The 12,360-nt window shown below is 37.6% G+C and overlaps 3 protein-coding genes across 3 annotated transcripts; 2 read left to right on the forward strand and 1 right to left on the reverse strand.

Moving 5' to 3' along the window:
* Positions 1-5,440: 5,440 nt before the first annotated feature.
* On the forward strand, positions 5,441-5,863 carry LOC147483213 (mannose-specific lectin-like). The gene has a single exon (XM_086579512.1). It carries the CDS (start codon positions 5,441-5,443, stop codon positions 5,861-5,863), a length of 423 nt encoding a protein of 140 aa, XP_086435638.1.
* A 584-nt stretch (positions 5,864-6,447) lies between these two features.
* On the forward strand, positions 6,448-9,177 carry LOC147483214 (monooxygenase 2-like). The gene is made up of 7 exons (XM_086575551.1): positions 6,448-6,651; position 6,791; positions 6,982-7,127; positions 7,275-7,343; positions 7,850-8,015; positions 8,117-8,345; positions 8,557-9,177. The coding sequence occupies exons 1-7, from the start codon at positions 6,578-6,580 to the stop codon at positions 9,108-9,110; spliced, it is 1,239 nt and encodes a 412-aa protein (XP_086431677.1). The 5' UTR covers positions 6,448-6,577; the 3' UTR covers positions 9,111-9,177.
* An 833-nt stretch (positions 9,178-10,010) lies between these two features.
* On the reverse strand, positions 10,011-12,265 carry LOC147483215 (5'-adenylylsulfate reductase 3, chloroplastic-like). The gene is made up of 5 exons (XM_086575550.1): positions 12,110-12,265; positions 11,840-11,998; positions 11,615-11,744; positions 10,715-11,516; positions 10,011-10,631 (listed from the first exon to the last, which is right to left on the reverse strand). Exons 1-5 carry the CDS (start codon positions 12,192-12,194, stop codon positions 10,401-10,403), a joined length of 1,407 nt encoding a protein of 468 aa, XP_086431676.1. The 5' UTR covers positions 12,195-12,265; the 3' UTR covers positions 10,011-10,400.
* Between the last annotated feature and the right edge of the window lie 95 nt (positions 12,266-12,360).

Raw genomic sequence — 12,360 nt, forward strand, 5'->3', positions numbered from 1 at the left:
GGTGGCTCAAGATGCGCTCGTTGAAATCAAAAGGTTAGAAGCGGCATGATACTTCCTTTTCGATAGCATTTCATATATCTTTAACTTATATTAAACCTGAACCTTATTAAGTAATAAAATTAAACCAAGAATATTCTTTTTGTTTTAAGAATGTAAATTTACTTATGAAGTGGATGTGATTTAACTTGCATCTATGTCACATGACTAGAAGCAACAACTAATAACCGATAGAAATATTGGATTCGAAAGCATTTTGCTTCTCAGATTATTTGGAAGATCCAAATGCAATATGACTAGAAGCAACAACTAACCTATCCAATATCCTTGAATACCGACACCACCCTATTTGTATTAGCTTTAGAGTCGCTTTAAATCTGCTGAATCGTGCGGCTACTACTCTCATGCTTAGCGAGTTCAAGGAGCTAAATGTGTTTTAATTAGGTGTTAGCATATTTGATGAACTCGTCGAGTTCGGTGAATTCCGAGTTCTAAATTAAATCGAGTTTAGTTGAATTCTGTCGAGTTTTGAATTGTCGAGTTTTGAACTTTGTCGAGTTCTAAATTCTGTCGAGTTCGGTGAACTCGTCGAGTTTTGAACTCTGTCGAGTTCTAAATTCTGCCGAGTTCGATGAACTCTGTCGAGTTTTGAACTCTGTCGAACTCTGTCGTTCTCAACTCTGTCGAGTTCGAACTTCAACTCGTCGAGTTCAACTCGGCGAGTTCTAAATTCGTCGAGTTCAAATGAATTACAGCCGAGTTTTGAACTCTGTCGGAGTTCGGTGAATGTCGAGTTCTAAATTCTCATCGAGTTTGGTGAATTCAATCGAGTTTTTGAATTATGTCAGAGTTTTGAACTCTATCAGAGTTCTGAATTCTGTCAGAGTTTTGAATTCTGTCAGAGTTTTGAACTCTGCCAGAGTTCGGTGAAGTAGCATATTTGGTTAACTCTGTCAGAGTTTCGATGTTTAAGTTATTTACACCGTTTATGTACATTGGGATTTTTTTTTTGTTTTAAGTTATTTATATTTTTAATTTTTTGATTTATAGAAATGGAGACATAGACATCAATGTTATGTTTATCCAAGTTCAAAATAAATAAATCATTAAATCAAACAATGAAGTTATGAACTTATTGTCTCTCCTGTTGATATCACTAGATTTTTATTTGAGGCCATATCGACCGAGTAGATCTTGCTTGATTCAAAATAAATATATAGCTCTCGCTTCGTAACCTGTTCTATCTTTCTATCTTTTTTTTATATATATATAATGTTATGTTTGATTCAATTCTTTTGAATTCTAGACACCCATTTTGTACTTTCCCCATGTTGATGAATTACATGACAAGATACAAAAAGAGTAAACACAGTTTAGCTAAAAATAGATGTTGAGTTAAGTTACTATTAGAGAGAATAAATCATGCTTATTTTCATTATTGATTTTGAATTAATAATTTAGCGTATAACGGAAGAAGTTATCTTGAGAGGATTTTGCATTGTAAACTCCTCGCTACTAAGACAAATTTTAAAATGAAAGTATATTATGAATGCTAACCAATTTGCTGCATTTTATTTTCTTCCTTTGCTTTTGGATTTTTTTTTGTTTTGTTAGGTGAAAGAGAAAGAAAAAATGTTAAGGTTTGTCACGTTCATCACTTTCGTCACTAATGCTATACTCATCTTCACATTATCTATTATAAATTGATAATTATGGCTAAGCCTTTAACTCTGCCATCCAACGGACATTTACGTTTCAATATTAAGAATACATCCTCCAATCAATTCCATACATAGGACCTACAGTTAGTAGTTGGTACTACTCAACAAACTACACAATCCTACTGGGGAAGGAGTCGGCAGGAAACAATGATTAGTTAAAATCAAGGTATTAAGATGATTGATATTTTTTTGGTAAAGAAGTAGATGGATAAGTTTAACTGCATGTTTAAGCCCATACAATTAATAATAATACAATTCTTAGGACTTTGTTGAGGTTTTAAATTGGGAGTTCGGTGAACTCTGTCGAGGAGTTGATGAACTCTGTCGAGTTTTGAACTCTGTCGAGTTTTAAATTGTCGAGTTCTAAATTCAATCCGGAGTTCCAATGCCTTTCCTTTAAGCGTCCATGGGTTATTTGTTAGACGAAAGAGTATAATTCATTCTTTAATCTTTTCTATGATTCATTCATTATATTACTGATCATGTAAACGGAGACCTTTCTAAGGTTCCCTAGATCTTATCCCACCAAGGTAAAGGTGTTCAGATCAATGCCATCGCCGGGTTCGATCAGTGGTAGCTGGGGTCATTTATCCTATATATGCAAATGGAGGGAGGATCTTTACCCTTCCCTTGACAGCCCATTCCTTCCTAAAGTCAGGAATAGCGGGATGAGGAAATAGTATGTAAATATAGCAACAGGAAGACTAAGGGTGGTAGAACCTACTCCTTTCTTTCTTCTCTTATGATATAATGATCTTGCACGTATCTCACCGGCGGGTTTAAAAAAACACGCGAATTGACTCAAGTAAAAATAGCAATCGCTATACAAGAATCTGTTTCTACTTTAGGAGTCTTTGTGGCATAAAAAAAGAAGCTTGGGAAGAGAGGGAAGGGACTCGATACCAGGCAATAGGCAAAGAAGGCATAAGAGGGAGCAAACAGAGGCTTTGAAGCCGTCCTACACCTAGAAAACTACGGATGGGATCTTTGACCAGATTGCAAACCAACCTAATATAGATTCCGAAAAAAACTACACTAGCCCAAGCAAACGAGGCTTAGAAAACAATAGGGGGCGAGTAAGGGGGGCCATTACAAGCAAACGGAATTCGGTCGTGATGGAACCTATTAAGAAGCTAATGGCGCGTCATCGAGTTTACTAGGTTCGGAGATAAATAAGTAGGCTTCAAAGCCATAGTTGGCCAAGAGCCCCGACAAAGCCGGCTAGAGGGAGCTAAAGGAAGCAAATTGCTTTGAGTCTTGACCAGTCCACCACCGTCTGAGGGAATGAACCTTTAGGGGGTCGGGGGGTAGGAAGGATATCGTGTTTTGATCACGGGATGTTTTCTAGTTGAATATGCATTTCATTCCGTAGAGGACTAGACTATCGATTCCGTTGAGCCAGCCTTTTAGAGAAGGGGCCTAGTGGTGTGAGCTTGGTCATGGAGCTTGAAGTAGGCGGGGTCCCTTCCATTGCTTCTTAAGAGTGCACTTTCTCAGCTCGAAGGCTTGAAGTGGCCTCACGCCTAGTACGAGGAGGAAACTTCTGATCTTTGCGGAATCGGAATGATAACGATGGTCCGAGAAAGAAGCATGAGCCACGAGCTATCGTAGCTTAGGCTTGCTCACAATCCGTTAGTTTTGAGGAGTAGTTTTACTTCTAGTTTGAGATACCTTGGCACCAAGCATAGATAGGACTTGTGCTCACGGTCTGGCTTCCCGCGATCCCACCAGCTCACTCAGAGTCTTCCCGCCATGTAGTAATTTCGTCATCGGATCGACTTCATTTCCTTGGCGGCGTCTAGTTCCCAACCCGAATCCGAAGAAAGTGCCAAGTCGACTCCCTCATCTGCAAGTCAAAGTGTCTAATTCAATTGCAAAACCGAGTACTAAAAGGAAGGACCTAAGTTGCTATAGGATAGGTCGCTAGCTCAAGAAAGCGTTGGCTGACCTTTAGCTTAGCCGATAGGCAAAAGGACTTACTATGTGTGAGGCTACTTTGAGATCTTAAGCCGAGGAGCTAGTTCAATAGTTTTCAATAGCTTCTAATCACGCCAGAAGTAGTGGAGTGGCAAGCAAATGAGAATGAGGGGATTGAGTGGGTCGGTTAAAGTAAGCAACAAGGCATGATGAGATCTGAACCCCTACCTTGACGCACGAGAATTGGCTTTTGCATTTTGTCTTCGGTTGGGGCCTATCCATCCTATGCCCCGTATGTTTTTATCAATCGAGAACTTCAAACTCAACCTCGGATCGAGGCCTTCTTCGCCGGAAATTTGTTTGATTCATTCCCTTTGCTATTCATTCTAAACCCAACCCAGCTACAATCGTAAAACCGCATAGCAGCAAATGGGCTAGCTACTCCTTCCGCTTAGGAGCAGAGCTCGACATTACCTCCCCACCCGGCGTGGGGACCAAGTGTCGCGATAAGGCGATAGCTCATTCGTATGTGCCTAATTAATTGAATTATTTGATTAATTCAATCGTTAAGCAATTTATTAAAGTTTAAAGTTTGTGACTTGTGAGAAGATTATTCAAGAAAAGAAAAAAAAAGGTTGGGGTCTTTTTTTACTTTAATTGTTAATTTGTTATCATCTAAATTCTAATTTGATCATTTTATATTTACACTCAAACTCATTATTTTCATTTTGTGGATAATGGATAGTGGTTTTAAGGTATAATTGGACTAGTTGCTTAGTCAAAGTGGTTGTCGTGGTCTCGTGGATTGTCTACTCTTTTTTGAAGTTCCAATGCGACTTGGCTATCAATAAAGCTTCATCTCCACGGTGATTGTTTCCATTTTATTTTTTTATTTTGGCATGTTATGTGACTATGTGAGGACTTATTGCTTGCTGCTTGCATATTATTTTACGTTTTCGATATGAACCGAAAGTATAAATCCGATAATAAAAACGTCAAGAAAAGAAAAAAAGCAGATGAGGCAATTGAATCTCAAAGAGGAGCTATATTTAAATTTATAAAAACTATAAACAAAGTGAATCGGTTAGTTTAAGTGATAATTTAGCAAATGAACAACGACCAACCAATAGAAGTGGATAATAATGAAAATATAGAACACAATCGATATCGATCCTAATGTAAATTTTGTTCCTAGTGTTTATGTTCAAGATAACATTGAAGAAAATCAAACAAATGAAAGAAATGATAACTCAACAGTAGACTTGCAGCTTGCTAGTATTGATGAGAACCTCAATGAACAATTCAACTCTTTAGTTCAAGATATTTATGACCACAGACGATGAGATAAAATTGATACATAACTAAGATTAAGTGGATTAGCTACATTATCTATAGAAAGAGATTTTCTAGAAGAACTTGAATACAAAGATTTAATTAGTGATTTTGCAACTCAAAAAGTAAGAAAAATGAAATTTAATTGAAGTTTGTGAAATGTAATAATTTCTTCGTGTTAAAAAAAAACAAAATGAAACAAAAAACTTTAAAGTCTGCCAAAGTATTTTGATAATACATTGCCGGTCCCAAGCCTGGATAAAGGATGAGGGTTTGCATTCATATGATGAAATAATGTAAACATATAAAGCAATAAGTTGTAAACAATTTTTATTGGTATTAATTGTAGAAGGCCCCTTATTTGAGTTTTGCTTAGGGCCCCCAATGGCCTTGAGCCGCCCCTGTTCACAACATCCTTCTTCTCTCCCAATATTGTATCTGCTGCATTCATAATCTACGATCAACATATAAAGATGGCACGTACATTCAACATATTATCGTCTCTTTTGCTTCTTGTTATCTTGTCTATCAATAGCGCTGTTTCTGAAGATATTCTCTTCAGTGGTGACATATTGAACTCTAATGAATTCATTGAGAATGGTCCTTACAGATTCATAATGCAATCAGATTGTAACCTTGTCTTGTATGTGAACCGAAACAGGGTGCTCTGGAATTCTGCAACTAATGGAAGGGGCACGTCATGTAGGGCTACCTTACAGAACAACGGCAACCTTGTGATCTTATCTGGAACTGATGTTGTGTGGAGTAGTGAGAGTGCACGGGGTCCCAATGACTACCGCTTGATTATGCAAGGTGATGGGAATGTTGTGATCTATGGTGCAGCTCTTTGGGCTACAAACACTGTTCAGAGTAGGAGAAGATTACTTGCTGTGTAGAGCATGCAAGCGGCAAGCCTAAACCTGTGTTGTATATTTGTGGCTTTTATAATATGTACTGTTGTTTTTACGTTACTTCAGTTTTTGTTCTTCATTTTTTACGAATTCTATCAATAAATGCAATAAAGTATGTTTCTTACTGCTGAATTTTCCATTGTGCTATTACATGCTAGATTTCTTCGTTTCTTTTCCATTAAAAACATGCCAATTATTATAGGCTTAGCACATATAAACAATCTTGTTAGATCAAAGTTTTATTTTAAGCTCGGTTGGCAGTTCTCACAGAATGAGACTAAAACCAATCTTGTTAGATCAAAGTTTTATTTTAAGCCCAGTGCGGGTGTCAAGATGCGCGTTAAATGCACATGTCTAGATGTATTGAATTGCATTAGTGACAGTGATCTCACCTTGGCTTTTCTTTTTTGTTGATATATTTAGTCGAATTAATTATTCAAGTTGGTGAAAACTTTTCTAAAAAATGTATATTTTGTGCACAAAGGACGATATGTATACTAGGGACAAATAAATAATCAATTCAAAAAAGATCAATTGAGCAATAATCAAGTTACTGCAGCGATGTCATGGCTTACCTGGTCCCTGCTATTTAGCTACTGCCAAATCTATCCTTCTCTTGTCAAGGCCGGCTCCAATCTACTTAGTAGTTAATAGTAGCAGCACAAGGAAAAGTGAAGGTGATCATTGCTTTTGTTGTCAATGGGAACTGTTGAAGATATTGTAATTGTTGGTGCTGGGATAGCTGGACTCACCACTGCCTTGGGGCTTCACAGGTGCTATTCACAACTACATATTCTATTTGCACTAGCTAAATAGCAGTACTAAACCAATTTGGTTACATGTAAAATGAGAAGAAATTCACATCAGCAGCACTTAGTTACAGAACAACAAGCAAACCACTTTGCCTTTCAGAGTACCCACAGATCTCTGTAGCAAAGATACTTTTCCTACTTAACGCGTAGAGTTTCCTCCTTCACTTCGACGAACTTTAAACAAAAAATGAAAAAATAAAAATAAAAATAAAAAAATCAGGAGACTAGTTTTCAGATTTAAGTTAATTGATTTGGGTATTGTGGTTGATAAATTATTGTCAAATTATATAGGATGGGAATCGAAGCTTGGTTTTGGAATCATGGGAAGGTTTGAGGGCGACTGGATTTGCATTTACAACATGGACAAATGCTTGGAAGGCTCTTGATGCTATTGGCATTGGAGATACTCTTAGACAAAATCATAACCAACTTGAGGGGTAAGTGAATTCGTTAGTTCTTCAACTCTCATTACATTGATTAGTCATACTCGTATTCTTTTGAATTGTTATGTACAACAATACAAGGGTGATCAAATGTAGAAAATTTATCATAAAAGTTATTTCATTTCAATTGATCTACTGCAGAATTGTTGTTTCATCTACGGTTTCGGGATGGCCTACCTCAAAAATGTCGTTTGAGGTCAAAGGAAAACAGTGAGTACATACACACACACATCAACACATAAATAGATAAGAACACAAATCAATTGATCTCAAAGTCTGTCAGACACTCATCACATCACCAACAAAGCCCATATAGTTTAGCCAACACCCACCGCAATGTGCTGGTTTGAGTTTGCAGCCACCTCAAGGAAGGTCTGAATATGCAGTCTCCTTGGTAACCCCAGGTTATAGGGAGGACACAACTGTGGGCAGTAGGCAGTTTTCTAGTAAAAATTTGGTCTTCAGCCTAAGTTTCTGCATAGGGAAATGCTGGTGCGGCCAGACAGGCTTGGGTGCCTAGCCTACATATGCGAGGTTTCCCGCACCACAATTGAGGTCCCAGCCTGGTGTTGAGAGCTAAAAGTCGTGTTGCCTATAAAAAAAAACGAGCCATACTCACAATATTACGTTGTTATGGTGTAGTGGACATGAACTGGTAATTTGATAAATTATTAAATACACATGTGCATGAAATTTGAAACTGGGATCATGTGTAGTGGAGACCATGAAATTCGTTGTGTGAGAAGGAAGGAACTTCTTGAAACCCTTGCAAAAGAACTGCCTCCTGGTACTATAAGATTCTGCTCCAAGGTTGTTTCCATTGAAGAAGCGAAGTACTTCAAATTGGTGCACTTGGCAGATGGCTCCATGTTGAAGACCAAGGTAAGAAACAACAACATAACTACTATTATATGTAACATAATTACCTACATGCATTCGATGTGCTGAACAATGGAACTTACTAATATGGAACAAAATATCAGTTATTAATTGGGTGTGATGGAGTAAATTCCGTGGTAGCAAAATGGCTAGGTCTTAAGAAACCGAGTTATACAGGAAGGGCGGCAATCAGAGGTTTTGTAGAATTTCCAGATGGTCATAATTTTGAACCAAAGTTCCTGCTGTTTTCCGGAAATGGCTTTCGCTCAGGATTCCTTCCCTGCGAGCAGAAGCACATGTACTGGTTCTTCACTTACACTCCATCTGCTCAACGTAAGTAAGAATTTCTATTGCGTGGTTTTCTTTTGGTAAATATCTAATTTCGACTAGGCTTTTCTACTTCGACATTTCAACATCAACAAGTATTGTGCTTAAACACAACGTATGTTTTTCTTCTTGATATTTGAAACAGAAACTACATTGTTGCAGGACTCTGCTCAACAATTTTTTTTTCTGAAACTAATGGTATGACGTGTGGTTGTAGACAAAGAAGCAGGAGAGGAAGAAGACCTTAGCAAAATAAAACAAATCGTGCTACAAAATCTTGGTAAAGTTCCTAAAGAAGTACTGGGCGTCGTAGAAAAAACCGGTTTGGAAAGCATTATCTCAGCTCCATTAAGATCCGCGCAACCATTGAATGTACTATGGCCAGGTGCTATCTACAAAGAAAATGTATGTGTAGCAGGGGATGCTCTGCATCCTATGACTCCTGATATTGGCCAAGGCGGTTGTGCGGCCTTAGAAGATGGCGTTGTTTTAGCAAGATGTCTTTCTGAAGTCTTTCCGAGAAAGCAAACTGAAGAAAAGGCCAATGATGAAGAAGAATATAAGAGGATCAGGAAAGGTATTAAGAAGTTTGCTGAGGAAAGAAAGTGGAGAAGTTTTGAGCTCATTGCTACATCTTATATTGTCGGTATGTTACAACAGAGCAATGGGAAGATCATGAACTTCTTTAGAGACAAGTTTTTGTCGTCGTACCTAGCTGGTTTGTTACTCAAGAAATCTGACTTTGATTGTGGGAAGCTCACCTCTCCCTGAACTGATATTATAGTGCAAGTCACAAAGGTTATTGACAGCCTGGGTCACTGGGTGTGCAGATTTATTCTTCTCCAGTCTCTTTAGTTGTTGAACCTTTCTTTAAGCCATTTTGATCAGTGGAGATAAAATGCTTGGTCGAACTAAGATAGTTAAGTTTCCTTCACAGTTAGTTGATCTGAGTCTTTAGGATCAGTGAAGGATTGAACCTAATTGATCCCAAAGATCAATAATATGTGTGCTTTTAAGATACGAATTTAATGATGTAATCATTGTTTAGTTAGTATTTTGCAACTCAAATCCTACTATATCCATGTGAAAAATGAGGCCAAGAAAACTCTGAGAAACATTTCGTATAGATATTCTAATGATACAGGAAAACACATTCAAAGCCTCTCCTGAACATTCTTATTCTCTCAAATCAAGCAAGCGCTAATCTTTTACTTAGGAGGGCACATGTAAACAGGAAAAGAAGAGTGCACAAACTGCACATATCGTTGACGTCGGGCCATGAGGCACATCATACTAAAGTTGTTTTCGTACTTTAGCAAAAAAAATATATATATCCCGGGATTAATTGAATCTATGCTATAATTGTAAGAACGTATGATACTATGAGACATGGTAGAAGCAACTGTAAGAATGCATGATCTGATGATCACCCAAAATACAGAGGAAACGTACAATGGCTATATATAAAATTATAAATCTTAGTTATAACTTATACGTGGTCTCCTAAATTATTGAATGTGCAGGTGATCTTACAATATTTTTTGTAGGAGTGGACACTGGTGACATAAGGAGCGGAAAATGAAGATTGAATATCTAGGAAAAGTTAAAGAAAGGAAGAAATTTATAGATGATTGGAATAGTGTCTAGAATGATTGGGATACAACATGAGTATTTAACAGAATCAAAGTATTTGTTACATTATCTCATTAAAAATTTTAACGGGCAAAACAAAGGAAGATTGTGAGACCACTTCGATGGTCTAACAATCTGCACTCTACAAGATAAAAAAAGAACAATTGAAGATTTTCAGAGGAACTCTCTCTACTTCTGCACTCTACAAGAAAAAAACCAAGAACAATTGAAGATTTTCAGAGGAACTCTCTCTACTTCACTATAAACACTCTGACTCATCTACCAAAACAAAAAATGTATAAAAGAACTAAAGATACATTCTCCTCTTGCCTGGCCTATTCATAACAGCACCCCTTCATTTTCCTTAGCAATTTTTCTGTCCAAGCTGCGTAGCTAATCAGTATTATATGACAATGCCAGTAAATGCCCTCATCTAAGGGCATTCACAAAAGCCAAAAGGGAATCTACATCTCTCTTCTCTGATGGGTACTTGATGGCTTGGGAGGAATGTTTAGGGAAGAAGAGTATTGTTGGGAAGCTCCCTAGCTGCAGCTCCTGTTGAGCATAAGCTTTCTGCTCGCCGTCAGCCCTGAACTTGCCAACTTTTACACCTGACCCCTTGAGCTTATCTGCCAATTCAACAAATGAACCTTCCATTGCCTGCACAAACCAAACATAAAGTCAGAAAAACATCAAACCTACAATGAACATTTTATGATGAAATCAACAGAAAAGATGTTTACCTGGCAAAATTGGCACCAAGGAGCATAAAGTACAACAACCCATGGTTCTTTCCTACTTCCCATCTTGGCCAAATTCTCAATCCCCATCCGGTTCAAAGTCACAATGCTTTGAGTATCAAAGATATCTACCTCAACAGCATTCCCATTAGTTAAAGCAGCCCCATTTGCTTGGTCAGCATGCTCCTGTTTAATATTCCCCTTATGAAGTCCACACTCTTTAGCCTTTGCATCCTCCCACCACCACCTTCCTTCCCTCTCATGTTGCCCAGGCAATACAGGCCTTGTGCATGGTTCACATCCAATCGAAACATAACCTTGCGAATGCAGCGTGTTCACAGGTACATCCATAGCTCTTAAAAAGTTCCATATGTCACGACCATCTACATTCGCAACTGGATTCCATTTAATCAAGCTACCAACACCCCCATCGACACCTTCAAACACTGGGTCGACTTGAACAACGGGAACTTCAGATCTAGTTCCTGGAGATTGGTCTTTCCTTTGACCAGTGATCCAAGCTTTAAGACCCTTCAATGCTCTCCTCAATGGTCTAACTTTCCTCACTCTACAGCATTCTTGATGCCCGTCTTCATAAAATGAAAACAACCCCTTTGTTCTTACTAACCCTTGCACCTCAACTGCATCAGGAAACATGTACTCAATATGAATCCCATATCTCTTCTCAACTGTATCGAAAAACTCATACGTCTCCGGGTTTAATCTTCCAGTGTCCAAACTAAACACCCTAAATGGTCTACCAGTTAATTTCGCATATTCAATCAACGCAACATCCTCAGCTCCACTACATTAATTAAAAACCAACACCATATCATCAATACCAACTCAAGATTAAAATGCAAATACACATATAACTCAAATAAATCAAATTGGACATAATACCTGAAAGCAATGGCAATATCATTTCCAAATTTCTCAAGAGCTTTATCCATGATTTCAAGAGGTGAAGCATTTTCAAGTTGTTTAGCCAACTCCTCAATACTCTCAACCTTGTCAACTTTTTCTTCCACTTCTATATACACAACAAACACACATGTTTAACAATTAACACACAATTTTACATACACTCATTACATAAAACAAACTAAACAATTAAACCATACATACCAGGAACAATAATAGAAGTAGCAACTGAAGGAACAATAGAATCACTACGTTTCAACTCTGCAAACACAGGTTTCACTAAAGAACGTCTTCTAGAAGAATTCAAACCTTTTGAAGGGGCTAGAATTCTTTCCAATGGTCTATAAGAACCTACTTGTATACCTGCAGCTCAAAAACAAACATTGCCCATTCAAAAAAAAAAAAAAGCCATGAATAACTAGCACGTTTCTGAGAATTATGAAAAAGTAAAAACTACGCATTGTAGAAACATACCTCTGTGGTCTTGGGTAGAGATTGAATGTGAATGAAATGAAGCTGAGATTGAAGAAGATGAAGAAGAAGTAGCGGAAAAAGCCATGACTGCTCTGTTTTTTGTTTTTTTTTTGTTTTTTGTGTTTCTTTGAATTTTTTTGGAGAAATGAGGTGGGGTTTAAATTAGAGTTTAGTTTTTTAAGGTTCATTGAACCTGGACATTGTTGAAACTGACACGTGGCATGTAAGTAGTGGAAGCTGATGGTTTTGGT

Source organism: Coptis chinensis, chromosome 8 (genome assembly GCF_015680905.1).
Source record: "Coptis chinensis isolate HL-2020 chromosome 8, ASM1568090v1, whole genome shotgun sequence".
In the NCBI taxonomy this organism is placed as follows: Eukaryota; Viridiplantae; Streptophyta; class Magnoliopsida; order Ranunculales; family Ranunculaceae; genus Coptis; species Coptis chinensis.